The 23,325-nt window shown below is 44.3% G+C and overlaps 1 protein-coding gene and 1 long non-coding RNA gene across 3 annotated transcripts in view; one reads left to right on the plus strand and one right to left on the minus strand.

The window, feature by feature from the left end:
* Positions 1-6,085, minus strand: part of ACVR1C (activin A receptor type 1C) — an 80,416-nt gene extending 74,331 nt beyond the window's left edge. The window contains exon 1 of the mRNA XM_053259751.1: positions 5,962-6,085. Coding sequence (XP_053115726.1) covers positions 5,962-6,034 — 73 coding nt within the window. The 5' untranslated portion in view covers positions 6,035-6,085. The remainder of the gene's footprint in view (positions 1-5,961) is intronic.
* Positions 6,086-6,278: 193 nt separating this feature from the next.
* On the plus strand, positions 6,279-18,482 carry LOC128329195 (uncharacterized). Of its 2 annotated transcripts, XR_008309558.1 has the most exons (3): positions 6,279-7,095; positions 10,634-10,754; positions 18,225-18,482. It is a non-coding gene; the product is annotated as an uncharacterized LOC128329195 (long non-coding RNA). The 2 variants fall into 2 exon arrangements; XR_008309556.1 differs by lacking the exon at positions 18,225-18,482 and having other exon boundaries at positions 10,637-10,877.
* The last annotated feature ends 4,843 nt before the right edge of the window (positions 18,483-23,325 follow it).

The raw sequence follows: 23,325 nt of genomic DNA on the forward strand, positions 1-23,325 counted from the left end.
CCCACAATTAATTATCTCTATTTTCATTAGAAACCAAGCACTCACCCATCTTGGCTCAGAGGCTTCTGGCATTGTATATAAACACCTATACACCGAGTCTCTTACCTAGCATTGGCGTGTGCTATCTCCTTTATTGACTTTTTGACCGGCTGTCATGTGTTTTTTCCCAGCTGCTCTACTCCTGGCTCTACTCTGTCCCTTCTGATTTATCTGAAGTGTTCACCCTCACACCTTAGGGGATTTTGCCTGAGAACCAAATACCACCCAGTTCCTGTCGGCAATCCCCCAGGGGTCATTTTCAAAGGTGATCTGTGATCTTTTTTTATTTTAAGAGGCAGCAATCTAGTTTCATCTTGGTTCAAGAGGAGCCCATCCCTTTTGTATTAGAGATTTACACGGAACCGGCTGGCCTGGTTCGGTTCGAGTCCAGACTGGACTCGAACCTGACCAGACCAGTTCAGTCCAGCACCCCTTAGAACCAACACCCCCCCCAGTTCTGTTCGGTCGTGGGGGGGGTCATGAATTTTTTTTAAATTTACCCTTAGCCCCTTCAGGGGGCTTCTTCTAGGCCAGGGGGCGGGGTCTGAGAATGTTCCTCCTCCCCCTACCGGCCTCAGTCAGTACTGACGGGGCCCGGTGTACAGGTTTTTTTGGCCCATTCAGGCCTGAGTATTTCAGCACGGCGGCCATCATCTCCACCGCCGCGCATGAGCAAATGGCCTCTGTGAGGTCCTGGACCATGCCAGGCTTTGCAGAGGTAATTTGCCCATGCACGGCAGCAGAGAAAATAGCCATTGCGCTGAAATACTCAGGCCAGAACGGGCCAAAAAAAGCTGTAAACCAGGCCACAGTGGTGCTGACCGAGGCTGGCAGGAGGAGGGGGAACCTTCGCAGACATACACACACACACACACGCGGCCTAGAAAAAGGCTAAGGTTAAAAAAATTTTTTTTTGAAAAAAATCATGAACCCCCTGAACCATGGGGGGGGGTTTCAGTCTGAGGTCGGACCGATTGGGGGGGGGGGGGGTCGTTCGACCCTGAATGGTTGAACCAAACTGTTTCTACCTCAAGCAGGTTCGGTGTTCAACTTGTTTGCACACCCCTATAGGCCTCGCTTGCCCCCAAATTTATCCCAGTGCTTAAAAAACCAAGACGCTTGCTCCCAACACTACCATCTCATCCATGCTTTCAGACCACTCAGCTCCACCTGTCTTGCTGCACATGAAACTGGTAGCACTTCAGCGAACTTTTCCCTGGAGGTCCTGGACATCAATATGCTACCTAGCAGCCTATATTTAGCTTCCAGGACCTCCCAACTGCATTTCACAAAATTGTTGCTGCCAACATGCACCACAACAGCTGACTCCTCCCCAGCACTGCCTTACAGCCTATCTAGAAGCTACGTGACATCCACAACCTTTGCATCAGGCAGGCAGGTAGGTCACCATGCAGTCTACACGCTGGTCACAAACCCATTAGTCTATGCCGCCCCTAATTATCAAAACCACCCACTGCTAGGAGGCCCCCAACCCCTGGAGGAATGTCCTCTTTGCAAGATGATATGGATGCATCACCTAAGGAAGGGGTCCCTTCTAAGGAAGCATTCCCTTCTTCCTCAGACTGATCTCCTTCCCTGAAACCTTCATTCTCCATGACAGCAGATCTGTCTGCCTGGGAGTGGGATGCGTCTATCACATCCCTGAGGGTCTCATCCACATACCTTTCTGCCTCCTTGAAGTTCTCCAGGTCAGCCACCTTGGCTTCAAGGGAATGAACTTGTTCCCTGAGAGCCAAAAGCTCTTTGCACCGAGAACATATCCACAACTTCTGCCCCTCAGGCAGATAGTCATACATGCAACACTCCATGCAATACAGCGGGAAGCACCCCTTCCCTTGCTTGCATTCTACCTTCATAACTGGTTTCATTGGTTATTTAGAATATATAGAGCTTGTAGAAATGAAAGCTAGGTCCTAGCTGCAGTTGTCAGCTCTGTCCTCCAAGAACGTTTCAAAAGTGGGATAGTACTCACCACCTCCTTGTGCTGGGTGTCTCCTTTGTGATAAAGGGGGACCGCTTGCATGCCTCCCCGCACACTTCCCTGCTAAACTCCATGCTGTACTCCTTTGATATCTGTTAGCAAACTCCTGTTTACGAATCTCCAGGTAGCAAACCCGCCCCCACCCCACGTCTGAGCCTTGTCTTCAAAAGAGCTGCTTCCAAACTGAGCCATCTCAGGTATGTGGCCCCTCCCACAAGCTGTGTGACTCACCTGCAGCTAATCCCCACCCACTGTCTCTCTAGACAAAACTGAAACTGGGACCACCCTGTCAAAAACAAAGCCCTAGTCAGCCAGAAATCAAACCCTAGAAAAGACTAGCCCTAACAAACTTACCTTGTCCTTTCCCCCCTGTTTTCTTGTTGATTATTTATTTATTTATTTAATTCCACACTTCAGACTCCTCGGATAACACGGTCTGAACTATGGCCATCCACCTGTCTTATTTTCGTGGTTACAACTTTCTGCCCCTCATTCCATTCCAGTGAATGTACAGAATTCACTTTTTATGTTAGAAATATCCTTTATCTTTGTTCACAGCTCTATACAAGATGCAAGACAACAGCAACATTAATTTACTTATGGAAACAAAATAGCTTGAGCTGGCCCTAGTCATCTTTGCATCCCTGTCTCAGATCCTCTGTCTCCATAGTCCACTTTCCCTAGGTGGCTTCCCCCATAGCCCCCCACTGATCAAAACATCTCCTTGCCCCCATACTATTCCTCCCCCCATAGTTTTCAATTTTTTAAATTCTCCTCATGGTATATATAAAAATTAACTCCTTGTAATCCTTAAAACCTGCTGCTTCCTCCAAAGGTGGAATAGATTAGTGAAAGAACAGAAAGCAAAGAGGAGTAAATGGACATTTCTCCAACAGAAAGTAAGAATGTGGGCTCCCCACGGATCTGTACTGCAACTAGTGGTTTTTAATTTGTTCATAAATGATCTGGAGTTAGGGGTGAGCAGTGAAGTGGCCAGGTTTGCAGAGGATACCCAGGTGGACTGTGAAGAGCTCCAAAAGGATCTTTCAGAACTGAGAAAAAGGGAGACAAACAGGGCTAAACAAGGATCATCAACAGAAGTGTCAAGCAAAACACATTGGACAAAACACCCTAACTACATAAACACTGGTGGGGTCTGAATTGGCAGTGACTAACCAGGAGAGAGATCCTGGGGTCATGGTGGATGGCTCAATGAAAGCATTGCCCTGGTCAGCGGCAGCTGTGGAAGAGGCAAAATCCATGTTTGGGACTGCTAGGAAAGGCACTGAAAATAACACTGACAGTACACTGATCTCTGATGTGGTAGCATTAGGAATACTGTGTTTCATTCTGATCATCACCATCTCAGCCAGGGTGTTATAAAGCCGTAAAAAAAGTGAAGAAAGGTAGGAATCAAAATGATCAGGGAGTTGGAGCACCTTTCTTATAAGGAAAGGTAATATTTGTGGCTGGTTTAGAAAAAGGGCAACTAAGTTAGCCAGGATAGAAGTTTATTACATTATACATAGGATAGAGAAAGTATACAGAGATCATTTCCCCCCCTCCCTTTTTCATACTACCAGAATTCAAGAGTCAGTCAATGAAACTTGATCAGCAGTAGATTCAGGACAGATAAAAGAGTTCAATGCATGATTAATTTGAGGAATTCATTACCACAAGATGCAGGGATGGCCACTAGGGATGTGCACAGAACCGGTTCTATGCACACCTGGGAGGGTGTGGGGTTCCTTTAAGAGGCACCGGCCATTTCTGGGGGACCGCTGACCGGGGCTGAGGAAGGCACGCCGCAGCCTCGTGTGGCTACTTTCAATGTCCTGGTTTTGGGTTTCCCAGATGGAACCAAATCCAATTGGCCACTGTGAGTAACAGGATGCAGAAGTAGAGGGATCTTTGGTCTGATCTAGCAGAGCTCCTCTTACGTTCTCTCATGCCAACAGAGCACCCAACATTTCTATGCATAGCCCATCCTTCAAATCCTTCACCTTATGCACTTTCCTCCAGCACCAAATGCACATTTCTCTAAATTTTGTTTATTTCCTAGTGGGTGCAGAAGATTTGGGTGTGTATGGAACTGGTACTTACTATTAGATAAAGGTAAAGTTGTGTCATCGTGCAAAAGGCTCGCACTCAAGTGGGAGAAGGGGCGGCAGGGAGGTATCCTGCCGCCCCAATTACTACATAGAATACGTGCACCGGAGGGAGGAAAGCGGTGGGAGGGGTAAGTAAACCCGCCCCCACCCTTAAAGGAACCCCACACACAGTGTCGGACCGCAGCTCTGCGGTTCCATGCACACCCCTACTCCTGGTGACCACAGAGCCATATGGTTGTCTTGGGTAGAATACAGGAGAATTGCGATCTCCCGCACAGTATGAGATGATGCCTTTCAGCATCTTCCTATATCGCTGCTGCTCAATATAGGAAACACACCAGTGGGGATTCAAACCGGCAACCTCTTGCTCGCTAGGCAAGTTACTTCCCCACTGCACCATTAGGTGGAAACCTTGCTATTAGACACTACCTGACAATTGTAACTGCGTCTTTCTTCTTACCTGGCTAGTAAGTTTCACAACTTTACTAAATTCATTTTTAAAGCAGTTTAAGAACAAGATGTCATGTAACTAACTATAAAACTGTACACATTTGTGGATATCTAAATACAAAAATGGATTTTCTGGATATCTGGAAAATATATAGACCTCACTGGAATGTCCCACAGAACAAGCAACAGAGCAGGTGGAAGAATAACTTTAACTGGACCAAGTTTAAGGTTGGTTGGTTTTTTTAAGTCTCAGAAACAAGCAGCTAAGTTTTTTCTCATGAACTTGGATGTTCAGAGTGAAAGGGGGGGGGGGGGAATCTATGCTGCAAGTTAATAAACCAGAAAAATTCATTGGAGGAGCCAAACAGACACTCTGGAAGTGCAAGGGGCTTGTTTATTATGCTTCTGTAGACCCTTGTTCACAGCATACAAATATAACTATTTTCCTTAGTCAACATGATGGAAGTTGATGCAATAGAAATGTCCCAACTCCTTTCCAAAAGAATGTCCCCCTCTCTACATGTACCCCTGCTTACCCATACCCCCACACCCCCACACACATGTGACAAATATTTTATGAAATAAAGTTGTGCACTTTTCAGGATCTAAATTGAACCAAAGTCCTGACTCAACACATTTTCAGCACCAGGTTTAAGCCCTGAAACACGCAGAATCCGAATAACGTGACAACCTCTTAGCATGTGCAGAGTGTCATTCCCACTAAGAAACCACAGACAGCTCCCTATATATCAGAACCTCAAGGCTGAGGAAGGGGACTTCTGGCAGACTTGAGCCCTAACAGCAACTCTCTTCAAAACTTAAGCCATCAGTGGGCTGAGGAATTTCCAGATAAAGGCCTGGCCCTTTGAGAATACGTTTCAGCAGACAGTTCTAGCTGTCCTTTGCCCTCAGAGCCTCAGCCGCCGCCGCCGCCACCACTCAACAGGGCTTATGTTAAAGCCAGTCTATTGCGATCAACCCTAGTGCCACTTTCAATACCTGAGCCGATATAGTTCTCATACAACACATTCCTGGGCCGTTTAAAGATAGCTTTACAATCTGTCTCCAATCCCTGTATCAGATCAAGCCATCAAACATAACTTCAAAGCACCATCTCTTCCAAAAGTTAGCTGAAGCGTGCAAGGTCTCCACACGAGTGGCCACGAGGTGGGGGGGGGGGATACAGCTTCCAGGACAGAGGGCAAAGTTTCAAAGCAGGTTTGAAAGCAGCCCAAAGGAAAGATCAGCACCACACCCAGCTCCTCGCTTTAGCGCCGGCGGGAAGTCGCTTCTGCGTGCGAGGCAGGGCATCCCGCCACCCCTCCAGCCAAGCTGGCTGGCTCCTAATGTCCCGTTTACCTGTGCAGAGAGAGGCGCAGGCTGCCAGGACAAGGGCAGCCGCGCGCAGCCCGGAGCGGAGCGCTCGCCGCATGGCAGCACATGGGAGAGGCGCTCGCAAGAGGAAAGTGCGCGGCAGGCAACGGAGTGGATGCGAGCGCGCCGAGAGGCAGCAATTAGCGCCCAGCCCGGACTTCGCACGGGCTGTCCTGCTGCTCCAGCTGTGCGGTGCTCCTGGGGACAGGCTGGCAGCCACTCTCCGCGCTGGATGAGAGCGAGGAGGGGGCGGAGCTTCTTCCGCAGCTCCGCCTTCCCCAGACACCCCCCCCCCCGCTTGCCCTGGCGGCGGTTTACAGGGCATAGGGCTGCCTGCCGGGCTGGCTTGGAGAGGGCGGGGCGGAGGGGGAGCCCGCCCTGCGGGAGAGGGCGCAAAGGGTTGCGCAGAAGGAAGAAGCAGTACCGGCGGCGGCGGCGGCTGCCTCGGGGCGGGGCAGAAGGAAGGCAGGCGGGACTAGTAGTAGGCCGCTCAACCCCACGTTAGCATAAAGCAGCCCAGGGTTTTCTCCAACCAGTTGTTTGCTTGCCTCAACCCAAACCTCCATCATTCACACCAGCACTTGGCAGTTGGCTACTTAGTGCTAAAGTCTCCCCACGGTCAGCTGTGAATAAAGGAATCCTGCACCTAGAAAGGTTGGCGGTGGGCGCCAATGTGGAAGGCAGCCATGCTCCCGCCCCATGCCCCTTCTTCCTCTCCAGAGTAGCTCCCTCCATCCCTTCTTCTGTCGGCAGCACTGCCTCCACTTCTCCCGGTCCTTACGATCTCAGCCCCTCCCCTCTTCACCCCATGAACGCCCATTTGCTGCTAGCACCTGCGTTCACACTGTCACACCACCTGAAAATACCACAATATGTTTAGCCACACACACAGCCCACTAGTTTCCTCTATTCTCACAATTTACACATTTCCGGGATATGCAATGCTATGCACACAACAAGTACTTGGGAGTAAGTCCCGATGAGTTAATTAAGTCTTCTTTACTTGGACTAATCTGTATATAAATGGCTGCAATTCTGTGCAACATTTGCTTGAGAGAATCCTTCATCAGATTTGAAAATTAAACCATAGAAGTCACAAACTGGTCCAAAGAACATACGGTGAGGACTTCTCCTTTCAATACTACTAACATTCACGAAAAGTGGGGGGGCACACAAAATAGCCAACAGCAAACGAAAACTGGTATAAAGACTAAAGAGTGGTGGAGCTACTTGACTATTTTGGCAATCCCCTGCTGACTTGTCAAAGAGGCACCTTTTAACATGGTGATTCTCTTTATTAAGCAGGGGGAGAGTAACTGGCCCTCTCCACCCAGTACCTCCAGTGACTGTTGCTGGTGTCTAGCTTATGTTTCTTTTTAGATTGTGAGCCCTTTGGGGACAGGGATCCATCTCATTTATTTATTATTTCTCTGTGTAAACCGCCCTGAGCCATTTTTGGAAGGGCAGTATAGAAATCTAATTAATTAATTAATTAATTAATTAATAAGGTAAAGTGTGCCGTTGAGTCGGTGTCGACAATTCCTGGCGCCCACAGAGCACTGTGGTTTTCTTTGGTAGAATACAGGAGGAGTTTACCATTGTCTCCTCCCACGTAGTATGAGATGATGCCTTTCAGCATCTTCCTATATCGTTGCTGCCTGATATAGGTGTTACATGCCAGCACAGATTCGAACCGGCAACCTCTGGCTTACTAGTCAAGTCATTTCCCTGCTGTGTCATTAGAAACTGACCTGGATTCCAAGCTGCGCCTGTTAGGTTGCCCCGTGAAGAGAAGGCAATAATCTCAGAATCCTTTAAAAAAAAAACCCACAAATATTTCTGCATAAAAGACACACACATTCCAAACAGGATAAGTTTTAAGTTGTCGAGTTAGTAATTTCAGTATTTTGTTTCAAATCAAGTTAGCTAGAGGAGTAACAAAACAAGACAAGTTTTTGGAAATATGGTTCCATTTATTGAATATGTCAATAAGGGATGGTCAGTTTGTAACCCTCCATCCACTAAAATCAAATTTTGGAATGATGTCCTTTCTTGAATTTTGTTTTCAATTGTCTCCTATCAAGTTGTACCTGTATGCTCAGCAACCAACAATCTCTTCTTAACACTGGACTTTTATATAACCACTCTTAATTTCTGGCTAATATTAGAGTTTTTTTTTGTTTGTTCTTTTCCATTGCTGCACAGTTTTTACACATGTGCTGTATTTGTTTAAAATCCCATTTTAATTTTATGTTTTAAAAAATGTTTTGTTTTATTTGGAAGCCATAACCCCCTCCCTTTCTTTCGCCCTTACGAGAGGTGAGAGAGCAAGAAAAAGATAAGGGAGCTAGCAAGAGGCTTTGCTAAATCCCAAAACAAGAGCAAAGACAGGAGGCTGCTTGCTGGTTTGCCTGTTAGTAAAAGAACTACCCAGAAGACGTGCCAGTCCACCGTATCTCTCACTTTCCCCCTTGTTCTATAGATCTCTGAATGTTGCCAAGATTTGCCAGTGCCATTTTTTTTTAAAGACAAGTTCTAGTAAGAACTAATCTGTTTAGTTCATTACACAATTTGGACTAAATTTGGTCCAAATCAGGCAGTTCATAAGTTAGCCCCCTTGTGCCTCAAACATTCATGTGTCTACCAACTTGAACTGGGGTGGATGACATCACAAACAATGTGTTTGAGGTGTCCTTATGTGTCCCTGCAACTGTACCAGATTTGGTCCAAATCGGTTCCCACTTGCACCTCAAAAACTCATGTATCCGCCATCTTGAATCCAGGTGGAGGACATCATTACAAACTGTGCCCTTGAGCCATCCTTGTGTGTCTCTACAACTGTTGCAAATTTGGTTCAAATTAGTTAGGCGGTTCACAAGTTAGCACAATTGTCCACATATCCGCCATCTTGAATTGAGGTGGATTACATCATCACAAACCACACCATTGAGGTGTCTCTGTATGCCACTCACTATAACTGTACCAGATTTGGTTCAAATCGATTAGGCAGTCCACAAATTAGCACACCTGCACCTCAAACATTCACGTGTCTTCCATTTTGTATTGGGGTGGATGACATCATTACAAAACTATGCCATTGAGGTGTCCCTATGTATCACTCACTACAAGGGCATCTCACTTGAACCAACTGTACCAAATCTGGTTCAAATCAGTTGTGACTCAAATGTTTACACGTCTGCCATTTTGGACCAGGCTGAATGACATCATCACAAATTATGCCATTAAGGTTTCCCTATGTGCCCCTACAGTTGTAGCAAATTTGCTTCAAATTGGTTAGGCAGTTCGTATGTTAGCCCACTTGCAACACAAACATTTATGTGCCTGCCATCTTTAATCGGGGTGGATGACATCATTACAAACTATGCCATTGAGGCACCCTATGTGTCCTACAACTGTACCCGATTTGCTTCATATTGGTCCAGGCATTGCAAAGTTGATGTGGCCAGGTTGGGGTTGGGGGAGGAATGCACAGAAACACATGGATGGCCACACACATGGCATGCCGGGTGACCTCATAAGCCTACTAGAAAGTAGGTTTTTAAAAGGAAAGGGAAAGAAGAGACTCTTAGCAAATGCGGGGGAAATTCCATACTTCCTGAGTACTTGGTCAGGGTGCTGAGTTGGGAGAAAAGGGCTGGCTTCCCTCTGGAGAAGGGGCGGCTGGAGAATGGTTTAGACGGCAGCGGAGCTACTACTTGTTCTGAACTCCATTTGCTTGCAGACTGGTTGCTCTCATTTTGCACAAAGATCTCCAGAAATTCTGCTCAGCCTGCCTAGAAGGAACCTGAGAAGTATTCGTTGTATTTGTATTACTGGGCTGGCTTTGTTTGCTACCTATTGGTCAGAATAGGTGCCTGTAAGCTATTCTAACTTCTGATTGGTTGGTGCAGGGCTAGCACCTGCCCACCCATGGAGGGGCTGGAGAAAAGAAAAGCACATCCTGATTGGTGCTAGAGCACTAAATATGGAATTTGGGTAGTGACTAAGTATGGTAATTACTTAATTTAGGGGTAATGGGTCCCACTGAACACCCTAAGAGGGAGGAAATGGCTTTACAAGGGAATTTAGAAACAAGAGCCAGTGCCATCTGCTTGCAAGCAAAATGCAAGAGCAACACTCAGGCAAGAGAGACAGGCAAACAGAGAGAAAGACAGAGAGGAAGAGATGATATATTTACGCAGGGCTGGCAAGGAGGGGGGCAATACCCCCTTACCCCAAATGAGGAGCTTCCATTGGCCAGATTACTCTTTGAGCCTTCTGAAGTAAAGCCTTCTGCCTCACCCCCTCTGAATTGCCCCCATTTAACCATATAGGATAGCTCATTCTCTGCTTATACCTCCTAGAGGACAAGCCCCAAAATTATTGGAGCCCCAACTCTTTTTTTCCCCTTGGATATTTTATCTTAATTATTTGTCAGATTTTGATCCCTTAATGTTTGTAAGACACCTGGAGAATTTTTAATTGATTAGGAAAGGTACAAATGGATTCAGTCAATCAATCAATCAATCATCTAATTTATGACTTCGCAGAATAGAACTATTGGGACCTTTGGTTTGCTTGTTTTCTTTCTAGGAATTGTACACCGATTAGCTGTTTACTGTTGTTGTGTAAACTTCATTTCTCTACACTTTACTAGCAGCTGAGTCGGTGAACCAGCAGAAGAGCTTTGCTTTGGGAACAATATGGCAGTTCAGTTGCTGGCATTCTTCCTGGGATGACCTGTTCACCCATGCAAGTCAAATGATGAACATACATTGGTGAGGCATGTATGCACCTAAGGACAGGGACATTCAGTTGACAAAGGGATTGGAATTGACAAAGGGGGTTGCAAATAAGCTCTACAAGAGATGGCATGCTCAATACAACTGGAATACAACCTCCTTCCCGTTTCTTTATCAATCTTGCAACGTTAGAACAACTTTTATATTACATTATTTCTAACATACCACATTGCAAATCTCTTTGCCAATAACTTAGAAACAAGCAATAAAACCTGCAAGATATTAGGGATGTGCGAAACGTGCTGTTTCGGAGCCAAAACGAAACACTCGATGGCCAATCTGCAATGTTTTGTAGCCGAAACAAAACACCCCTGTTTCGGCTACAAAACATTTTGTTGTTTCAGACCTCCATTTTGTGACGATCTCTGAGTCAGTCTCCATTTTTGTCTTTGATGTCTACTTGAATTTCCCGCCTTTAGAACAGTGATGAAATCATGGGCTGATCTCCTGATTATTCCCTCCTTGTTCCCCATTGGCTTCTTTGGCTCTTGCCACTTCTAACTGACCCCACATTGGCCAGGGGAAGGGTCGAAGGGGCAAGGGTGGGAGGGAGGGAGGGGGTTCAAGGAGGGATTCATTCATTTGCCATTCATTCAGAATTTACAGAGGTAGCAGCCTGGCCAGCCACTACTCCGTACCTTGTTCTAGGAGAGAGAACCTTTGCTGTGTTTTGCTTGCCACCCTGCTGCCACCATGCCATTGCCCCTATGCTGCCTACTTCCTTCTGCCTTACCAGCCTGAGCCCTGCCTGCCTGCCTGCCCCTGCTGGCTCATGGCTACTAGTGTGGCTACCAGCCTAGGAGTGGATTACAATTCATCTCTGCTGCATTGCTTATTTATTTATTTTTTTGTTGAATCCTAAGAAGAATTCTTCTTTCACCCCCTTGAGAGAATCACTGCCTGCCTGTGCCTGCTGTGTGCCAGCCACCAGCCCCAGCCCCTGTAGCCCCTGGGCTGACCACCTGGCCAGCCACCCCCTACTCCCCCAGATTTTCAAGGCTTTTGCCCCAGCTCCCCCAAATCTGAAGAAGTCAAGAAGAAGATTGAAGATGAAAGAGTAGGCTCAGGGACCAGACCACAGAAGTGGACAACTGGGTGAAGCCCCCTAGACTGAGTGAGTGTACCCCATTCTCTCTCTCTCTTTCTCTCTCTCTCTCTCTCTCTCACACACACACACACACACACACACACACACACACACACACACTCTCTCTCTCTCTCTCTCTCTCTCTCTCTCTCACACACACACACACCCCTCTGGAATTCTATATTCTTGGGATTTTTCTTGTTTGGGAGTGGTGGTTTTGGGTTGCAATTAAATTTAAAAAGTTGTATGTTGTTTAGTTAAGAAGAGGGGTTCTGTGTGGGAGGGATCCCCATTAGCTATTAGTAGGTGGTTACGGGTAGCTGGCCTTGTGGTTTCAAAAAAACAATACTGGTTTTTTTTCCCCATTACAAAGATTTTCGGGGGGGGGTTTAAAAAAAGTAGCCTGGGTTCTGTTGTTTCTGAGGTGTTCTGAGTGTAGATTCTCTGATAGCAAATGAGAGTTTCAATACAAACCATGAATCGACTCTCATTTGCTATCAGAGAATCCACACTCAGAACACCCCTACAAGATAGTATTCCAACTTCAGAGTGATTACTGTGAAGTATGTGGCACTGAAGATATGGAAAGGCTGTAAAGTGCATTTGTTGCTCCAACCATTTTTGGCACACAGCTCACTCCTCTTTCCTCAATAGTGCTTTTGTTGCTGGGAGACTGCATTTTATGAGAAATGAAAGCACAACATTTTGTATCTAGGAGAAGTGTCACAGGCACTTACTATTTGTGTCACGATTCACGGGGGGGGGACCACCTCACCCAACTTCCAATGCCAATGAATCTTTGGCAATTTATATATGTGAGATTGCACTCTGTTCTGCCATATGACACATGCATAATCGCTAGCAAGCTTTTAGTAGGGGACAGACAGCAATGATACAATCTTCAACAATTGTACAAGGACGTGAGATAGCGGTAATGTAATGGTAATTGCAAAATCACTTCTAGGGATAATGTTGAATGTTATATTCATCTGACTTGTATCCAGTCAGACCTCTGGCTTAAATTATGCAGTTGCAGACAAGCATGCTTCATTCATGTGAAGAACAAAAAGTAAAAATGCTATGAGGACGATTAGAACTTTTATTTAGAATATCCATATACTGCTTTTCAAACAAGAAGTACTCAAGTGTACACAGCAAAAGAAACGAGAAGTCTATGAGAGGAATTGCTGGTCTTGTTCCCTTAGCTAAGCAGGGTCCACCCTGGTTGCACATGAATGGGAGACTTAATGTGTGAACACTGTAAGATATTCTGCTTAGGGGATGGAGTCGCTCTGGGAAGAGCAGAAGGTTCCAAGCTCCCTCCCCGGCAGCATCTCCAAGATGGGGCTGAGAGAGATTCCTGCCTGCAACCTTGGAGAAGCTGCTGCCAGTCTGTAGACAATACTGAACTAGATGATCCTACGGTCTGACTCAGTATATGGGAGCTTCCTATGTAAGATGGTTCCTTGTCCTAGAAGTGCCCACAATCTAAAAAGAAACATAAGGCAGAACCACTATTGGGAGAGATGCTGTGCTGGGATTGGACAGGGAAACTTGCTCTCCCTGTGCTCAGCATAACAGTCGCTGCTTTCAAGGTGCCTCTTATCTCCAGTTAGATATGCATAGCATTGCAGCCTGAGGGCCACTTCACACATTACTCAGCAGCCAAAGTGTTTGCCACAGTGAATAGACATTTTTCACAGATTTTTAGCCAACCACAGCTCCCTGGTTTAATACATTTGTCAGGTGCTCCTGTTACATTGTTACAGGTACATGTAAAGCACGTAAGATCACAAGTATTATTACAAATATAAAGAAAAAATAAGGTCACAAATATGCATTAAAATGTAATGCATAAAGAGGCCAGTATGAATACAGCTGATTATTATTTTTTAACATCATTTAGAATACTCCGGCCAATGTATTGATGGGCATAGGAGAGCTCCACTGGTGTGCGGCTTCTCTTTAGTCATATGATTAGCCATCCTGCCCACTTATGCAGTTAGGCGAAAGAAAGCAGGGTGTGCTCATGCACATCCTAATTGCATGGCGGTGTGTGTGTGTGTGTGTGTGTGTGTGTGTGTGTGTGTGTGTGTGTGTGTGTGTGTGTGAGAGAGAGAGAGAGAGAGAGAGAGAGAGAGGGGTCGCCTCAGAAGTCTCCTCTGAACTAGCCCTTTTATAGTTTTACTGAAACCAATATTCTGTAGTCCCACAGTTGGCTCAGTTTGAAACAAGGCCTACATACTGAAGGCAAAAATCTCCAGCCCCATTTAAGCATTCATAAAAATGACACGCACAATTACAGCACTTTATATGCCCATTTTCATTTAAAGGATTGGCCCATGCATTTAACAACATCTCTCCAGGTTTCCACACTCATCAGGTCATGAATGTTCTTTATCCAGCAAGCTTGTCACTACATGTGATCTCCAAAAATGACACACAAAGTCTGAGGTTGCTCAGATTGCTTCCGGACCCACATTTTAAAGCAGAAATCCATTGATGTTTTCAACTCATGTTACCAACGCATCACCAGAGTTTTTCTACTATTTACAACATTAACTTTCTGCTTTAACATCAGTTCCAAATGATCCCTGAAGAGTTTGTTCCCTTCTCATCTTTCAAATATTCAGAGGTTGCCAAAAACAGTTTTATTGCAGCCACCACATACTAAGTTATCTGGCACACTTTGTAGCATACTTGATAATGCTAATCTATCTAACATCTCAAAATCTTTCCAATTCCCAATAGCCCTTGACCTTCTTGCTCATCTGTTCTAGCTATTGACTGTTTCTATGTCTTTTTGCTAGCAAAATGACCAATACTCAGCCCACTTTATGGTCTCACTAGCAACTCACAAATGAGAACAACTCTGTCCTAGCATCTATGGCTGCATACATGTCCCAAAATAGTGCTGGCTTTCCTCCCCCATCATATCATATTGCAATGTGTAACAGTACACATCCTTAATGACTTAAGGATGTATATACTGTACATTCACTATACATATAATCAGACTGCAGCAGTATTGCTTTTGATGCCAATTGGGGGAAACGTGTGAAGCATTAAAATGTTATTACAGTTCTACCATTAGCAGTACTGGAACATGTATTTATGTTTGCACTCTTCCATTTTTTAATCACAATATGGGCTAGTTCCAATGTTACAGTATGTGGCCCAAGACATCCCTTTATAATGGGGGACAGGGCACTGTATACATGCACTCCAGAGATTGGTTTGGAGATGGTGTATATTGGCGATTTGAGTGAACGGCCCCACACACAATAAAGTGACACCTGTGCTCTTGGTATATCCCCTTCATAGCCGCATGTGCCAGGGATTGTTGAAACTGGCCCTAGTACATATAAATCTAACCCCATTCTCAAAAAAATAATCCACCACAACACTCGTTTTAGGGAACAATAGTCATGTTCATTATGAAGATGCCATTCCAAAATGGCTTCCCCATGGCAAACTTTCCCTCCTCCTCTCTTCCTATATTCACTGTAGGATTCAGTAGCTCTTCATGAAAGGCAACCATAACACTGCAAGTAATCAGGTAAATGCAGAAAAATTGCTATGGAAATGCCACTTTTGGAAATCCATATTCTGAATGGAATAATTTATCTCTCTCAATCATTATCAACCTTTCTGAATCTAAGAATAATTGCTCAGAATCCTTGCATTGCATTGCACTATGATCTTTGTGTCATAAAGGCGACTATAAATTTGCTAGCTTAGTTGTATAAACCAGCCATTCTTCAACCTTGGGTCCCCAGATGTTGTTGCACTATAACTGTTGTCATCAATAGCCTTTGGCCATTGTGATTTGGGATGATGGGAGTTGTAGTCTAACATCATCTGGGGAACCAAAGTTGGGATTCTCTGGTAGAAACTACCAGATCAGCTATCAATGAGAAGAGCTTTCTGGAATGTGCTATGTGTCTTTTGAAGGATGCTTAGCATTTAGTAGTTATTGTGAGTTACTACCATACTTAACTGTATTAACTTATTATATTGGAGGGGAGAGGAAGAGAAGCAACCTGACAATGATATTTGCTTGTTATCCGTGACCTGTGCCACTTGGTCTCACTTTGCTTCACTGCCTAGAAAAGTGGCAAGGAAACCACTATTGTCTTATTTAGCTGTAAGCCGCTGCCAGTCTGTGAAGACAATACTGAGCTAGATAGACCAATGGTCTGACTCAGTATATGGCAGTTTCCTATGTTCCTAACAATGCAGGGAGGCAGAAAAGACTTGGGAGCCTCCTGTCTCAAACCAGAACCTGCCCCCTCAAGAAATGGAAATACTTCACTCACTCTAAACAGCAAGAGCCACCCATGCCTTACAAAACACAAAGATAAAAAGGACAACTCACAAAACACATAAACTTTGACAAGTTTGCATTCGAGGTATAGCTGTCCAAGATCTCACCATGTAGGTTTAGGGCCAGTTTTAAATGTTACAGCCCCCATGTGGAAGTTCAGGGAAGTGCAAAATATATGAACAACTTACCCAGGAAATCACCCTGCTTGCAATCACCCAGGTCATTTTTCACACAGGGTTTTTAGCTAGTATCTCTTCAAGAATGGAGGCATGCATTCACATATCAGGCAGATTTACTTTGAAGTCCCTGTGAGTTATCGGGGAGCACTTCACACATGATTCAGGCTTTTCATTGCAAGTTAGAGTGTAGCCCGATTTATATCTACGGTTAAAAAAAAAAAAATCCACTTTTTGTGCCGGTTGTTTGGGGCAACTTCAAACTCGCAATAAAGCCTCACGGTAAACTTGTGGTAAAGCCTGCTGTGTGGAAACCCACCAGGCTGCACAGCACCGGCATGGAGATGCTATGTTTATTTAGAAAAATGTTCACACTAAGCAGCTTTTAAATATGCATATCATCCAAGGGAAGTGCTTTGCAGCATGTTCACATGGGCGTACGGTGCCACAAGTCTCTCTATCTCTATAAGTGTTAAATATATATATACTTGCCTAAAAATGACAAAGTAATTTTCTGTCAATTTTTATTCGATATGCATTGCCATAGACATGCACCAAACAAAAGAACCACCAATCCAGTTTGATTATAAACAACTCAATACAAAGTTTGGTCACATAAAACTTAATACATGAACCACTAAATCAAAAAGGTCCCCTTGCTTACTTTTATATCCAGATACTGTTATATATATCCAGCTGTTTAGTTATCACTGTTGGAGAACATTGGAAGCTACGTTTGCACTGGATTCAGAAATATTAGTGAGGTTTTTTCAAAATAAAATCTTGTTTTAGGCTACTTAACTGCATTTACTACTGTATGTTCATAAATATCAATCTGTACTCTATATATGACCATTATATCTGCAGGAGCAAGAGAAAGAGAATACCCAAATATATTTAGATTAAAATGAATCATGATTTAAGGAGCCATAAGGCTTTAACTATGTCATAGGCAAATATATAGCAAACTGATTCCCTGAAAATCCTGCACAATTCATAAATGCAATACTAATACTGTGTGTGGTTCACACTTAGGACAGAACCCAAGGTTCACCCCAGAAATGTGCACTTCCCTGCTTTCATCCCTGTGTAAATTCTTACTTCCTTTGGAAGTTAGGATATGCCAAGACTGGTCACAAAGACCAAACCCACCAATCTTGGCATATCCTATCCTATTAGGAGTGTGCACGAACCGTTCAATGCTGAACAAGTTCACCTTGAACTGGGCCGGTTTGGTAGCTTGATCGTGGCATGGAGCCTATGCAAATGGTCTCTGGGCATCTGTGGAGGCTGCCACCACTGCACAGGTGGCTTGGTAAAAATGGATCACCACACGCTTGGGCAGAACCAGCAGGGTGAGCGGCAGTGCCAGTAGCCACACCGGCCAGTTTACATTACTTTCCCCCAGCTGCCCCTTAGTAAATCCCTCCCACCCCTTTACAAGTAGAGCCAAACCAAGTCAGTCAAAATGGACTGGCCACCCAGTTTGACCAAACCAGATCGGCAGCACACAGTTCTGTTCAATTCTAATTTGAACCAAACTATGAGTTCTGGTTCATTCACCCCCCTAATAAGATCTGAACCTGTGGGTTGAAGTTATGTTCAGATTTTGGGTTCTCTGATATACAAAGGAATTAGGCACTTCTGTAGGAATGGAAGGGGGGAATGTACACTTCTGGGACTGAGGGAGTTCACATGAACTTTGAGTTCCAGCCACGCAAAGTGTGAATCCACTCACTGAATAAACATTGTTTTAGATTATGTGATATCATTTATTGTAATTGTTGCTCAATTTGTAGAGCTGGATTGAGACAAATAAAGTTCCATTCATTTGTAAAAATGTTGTATATTCACAGCAAGTTGATCCAGAATGGGAATGGAGAGGTGTAGCAGAATGCACATCCCATTGCAAGTAACAGTGTGAACAGATGATGTCCAATGGCACATCCGGTTAATGCCCATGACTCCCAAACCAGCAAGTGATACACACACAAATCTTAACATAATCAGAAGAATATTTATCAAGGGATGTAATAAAAATCTATTATTTATCAAGAGGTGTAATCAAGTGTAATAAAATAAAACACAAATAAAAATATACATGTGTACCTGTTATCCCCTAGGTTGCTTTCTTTGTCATTTATATTATGCACTTTAAAAAGAGGAAAAATTGAATAAAAAATTATTGAAGTAAAAAAAGGAATTACATAGATTAAATCACAGTTCGGGTCTCAGAACAACAACAGAAATGCATGCACACTTAAGCTAAGTTATGTCTCATTCACATAGCTTTTTTCAGCTTAAAAATTCCTACATGTGTAAGTCTTCAAAAACAAAGAATTACTTAAATGTTGCTCAATATATATTTTAAGCTTCTCACTACCAAAACAGTCATTCCCAAGTGTACCTGTTTCCCAGGTAACAAAGTTTGTAGAATGTAACTGACTTTCCCCCCTGTTTGCTAGAGTTTACTTTCAATCGCATCTACTAAAATAGAAATGAAGTACAGGTTTCAACTGTATGTTGAAAATGTACCCCATAGTTGAAGGATACTTTTCAGATGAACTGAAGTAACTGGCATCATAGCAATAGCAATAGCAATAGCACTTACATTTATATACCGCTCTATAGCCGGAGCTCTCTAAGCGGTTTACAATGATTTAGCATATTGCCCCCAACATTCTGGGTACTCATGCCATATGGTCTTACTGAAGAACCACACAACTTAACTACTCTTAAGAGAACTGTGAAATTCTGAATGAAATGCAGAATAAAGATGCTTTGTGATGAAGGAGGACACATTTAAATAGGGGAGAAAAGCACACCATGCTTTCTGAAGACTCCATCAATATACTGTATGGTCCTTTTAATATGGACCACTGGTTCATCTCACCCAGTATTGCCTACTCCGACTGATAGTGGTTCTCCAGTGTCTCAGACAGAGGACTTTCTGTGCCCTTCTATTGGAGATCCTTTTATCTGGATATTCTGGGGATTGAACCAATTTGTTCTTTGTCAAAAAAGACACACAGTTAATTCAGATTTTATCCTGGGATCAGATTCAGCAAGAGTCTCGATTGTACTGGCCATATATTCCTTAATTACAAAGTTAAACTTGACTGTCCTACCGCACCACAAACCAGCAGAACACAAGAAACCTATTTTAAATCTAGAGTTCCATTTTCCACGTTGTTGTTGAAGTGAAGCTTGACCCTTGTACCATTCATTTAGACCATTTCCCATGTGTTTATTGTTTCATCTCTGTACTCTGAAAAGGAGAACAAGAAATTGCCAGGATAGCAACATTCAGATCTGTATCAGCGTTCATTTTGTTTACCCCACTCCTCTCTTATGTCTTTGCATGTCCCATCCTTCCCAAGAATGTCCTCTGTGGTTGCTTACATGCAGTAGTGGAGGGTGGAAGCAAATCAGCTGGATGATTACACTCTGATGCTAAAGTTTGTGATACAAAAGCAACTCTGTTTTCCGTATCTGGGGACTCCCATTGGCTTTCATCTCAAGAGAACAATGGGCACACATTTGTTTTGGTCAGATCTTGAAACTGGTGGTTCATTCCAAGCCTCCTCCAAAGTCTCTCTGGACATCTTGCCTGTACCATTGCTTGGGAAACATGACGTCTTACCAAAACCTTTGGCCAGACAGTAGCAAGCTGACTGCTGCTGAGTGGAGGGCGGGGGTACTTGTTGTAAACACATCATGAAAAGTAGCCCACTTTCAGTGATGGGGGAGAGCCTGAAAGCAGGCAAAAGTATTCACCTACTGAATGTAGTGACTGGTAGGGGTGTGAGAGAAATGAAACCACTGATGCATGGCAGGCAGGAAAGCACTGGCATGGTCAGGCAGGTGACTATGCTATCCTCCACCCAGCAGAGGTCACTCTTCTTCTGGGCTCTCCCCACCCCGTATACAGGAAGCATTGCCCTCATTTGCATGTAACCAAAAATGGAGGTGAAGGGACCTCCAGTTTCAAAAACTGTATGTCTGAATGCAGGCAACTGCAACTTCTAAAACAAAAAACAAAAAACAACCCGCACCCACAGTTTCCCTCCCTGGGCCAGGCATCGTTCCTTCAGTTTGTAGTGAGGTCCACTACCTGGATCTCTGGTTCTACAGTGCCAGCATAGTGTCCAAATGCTGGCACCTGAGTCTGGTTGCTCTGCAACTGGGAGTTGAGGGGGGAAGCTCCTCCTTTCCCCAGCTGCTATTGGCTGCCCATCAGTCAAGAAGGAAGCCCAGGCAGCCATCTTCCCCTCCTTTCTGCAGTCAGCAAGATGGCAGAGAGGGAGCTCTCATGAATTTGGATGGGGGGGGGAAGAGCCCTGCATGATGTCCAAAGGCGGCCAGTGTGGTTACTTCGAGTCTGCTTCATTTACCCTCAGTCATGTTTTCATGTGGCCATCCCTCCCGGCCTCCTGATGAATTGCACACACTGTGCTTTCTGGACTGGGTGGACTGGAGGAAGAGTTTCCTGGGTTTCATCTGTACTGTTGGTCTATCTTGTGGTTGTACAGTACTGTGAATTAATATTGATTTTATTATATTAATATTTTGTTGTATACTATTGTGAACTGCTTTGGGGGCATCACAAGGAGCAGCAGTAGTTCAGGGAAGCAATGGCCACAAACAGCACAAGATGGGCTAATGCCCCCTCAAATGCATGGATGTCTACCCTGAAAATGCTCTTATGTGAATGTTCAACATAGGTCTAGGTGAAATAGCTCCAATATCCTCTATCCTGACAGAGTCTCTTTGTCCCTTGATTTGTGATGACATTTTACAAGTGCCTTTCAGTTGACATTTTCACCAGTGTATAGCTCATAAAGACATGTACTAGAACTTGATCGTGCATCTTCTGTGGTTAGCATACTGTGGTTCGCATGGATAGACAAGCAGGTAGGGAGAACTGATCAGTTGGTGGCCTCGCCTGGAGCACGGAGTTAGACAAGATCCATCGTCTTCAGTCTTTGAACATGGGGTCTGCCTTTAACCCTAAATCTGCAACACAAGACCTAGTTTTACATATATAAAATACACACACCCCTAAACAAAGAAATAAAGAGATGGTGTTTGTTCCTCTGGTATAACCACCCTTAGGTTACTTTTTTTATTTTTTAAAAAAATACCCCACACATTTTCTTCCTTTCCCCATAGAATCTGAGAAATGAAGAGGGTGTTTCTCGGATTTGTAATCTTTTCCAAAGCTTTGTCCACTGCAGAGGTGGGTGAACATAGGAAGCTGCCATATACTGAGTCAGACCATTGGTCTATCTAGCTCAGTATTGTCTTCACGAACTGGCAACGGCTTCTCCAAGGTTGCTGGCAGGAATCTCTCTCAACCCTATCTTGGAGAAGCCAGGGAGGGAACTTAGAACCTTCTGCTCTTCCCAGAGCGGCTCCGGGCTCCATCCCCTGAGGGGAATCTCTTACAGTGCTCACACTTCTAGTCTCCCATTCATATGCAAGCAGGGTGGACCCTGCTTAGCTAAAGGGACAAGTCATGCTTGCTACCACAAGACCAGCACTTAAGCAAAGCTTCAAGCAGTCAAAGGATTCACTTTGAAGCAAAGCAGACCCCTTGAAGCAGGGCCTAAGCAAATAGGGAAGTGAAGTGCGTCTGCTTTGCATAGATCTAATGATCGGTAGTGGAAATGTAATACTGTATACCACAAATCACCTATTTTGGCCCTAAACTGCAATATCTTGGCATGAAGCAGAAAGGACAACACTGAGGGGCTGTTCTCACATGCAGCTTAACACAGCCCAGGTTAGTCTGTGCGTCATAACCTTCTGGGTCTTCAGCCCGTTCCGGGCCTCACCTCCATGGCAGTGGCTATTTTGGAGGCTGCCACACATGCCCACTGGGCCTCTGCACGGCCTGGGTCATGTCCAAAGACTCTTATTCAAAGAATTCCATGAATGTATTTCAGATCTGATCACACTTATTCAGGCTTAAGTATCAATTGCACATGTTGTGTTTGTATTGCTAGAACCTGCATGTCCTTGCTCTATTAGTGGCAGTCTTTTAGATTTCCAGTGTAGTTGGATGTCAGAACTAAAACAGTTCTGAAGATCCATTTGAATTCTTTTCTGGGACAACCCAAGTGGCAGAAATATAGCCTAAAATGAGATGGTTGAAACTCATGCTGGTTGGACTGAATCAGGGGCCTTTTTCACAACAAACATGAGGGTGGGTATGGAGGAAGCCTTGCAAAGTTTACCTTCCCCTCTGACATTCTTCCTCTGTGGTGCTACAACCGTCCTGGAATTCTTTGAAGTGTTTCATTGCCATTAGAATTCCAAGTAAGTGTGTATCTGTATAGCTTGACTGCATAAAGTCTACGGTTACCTGGATTAGCTATTGTTACTGTTTGAGCTGCATGTATATATTCCTCTGGTCCGCGACCGTAAACGAACTGAACTGAACTGAGTCCAAAGAAAGTATGCTACCTACATCTTGGAAACCTGGTTTGACCACATACTGCCCATTCCTAATAATCTCTCCTTTCTTTCTACTCCCCACTTTGTTGTTGTTTATGGAACACTGAGTTACTGTAATGGTAAATTAATCTGTGCATTTTGGGATATGTAACTGATGTTTTACTACATTGCTATTTTGAACATTTTAAAAAACATGAACAAAGCTTTTATAATTTTACAATATTATTCTCTTCCATGGCATCCATGATACATGGCATCCATGATACATAGTTGTACTTTGTTCCCTTCACGGCAGCTTCTACTCATGATTACTCATTGATTTTAGCACACCCTCAGACCCTCAACTTCTAATTTCAGCAATCAACTTCTGGTTTTTGGCCAAGTGGTGAATAGTATATCTAAGACATTTCGGACATGGAGAGACAGAATCCAGTTCTGGGGGAAAGAAATCCAGCTTGGGTTCCACAGAAGCATCAAATACATTAAAAATGTGCACAA

The sequence above is a fragment of the Hemicordylus capensis genome, chromosome 1, assembly GCF_027244095.1.
Source record: "Hemicordylus capensis ecotype Gifberg chromosome 1, rHemCap1.1.pri, whole genome shotgun sequence".
NCBI lineage: Eukaryota > Metazoa > Chordata > Lepidosauria > Squamata > Cordylidae > Hemicordylus > Hemicordylus capensis.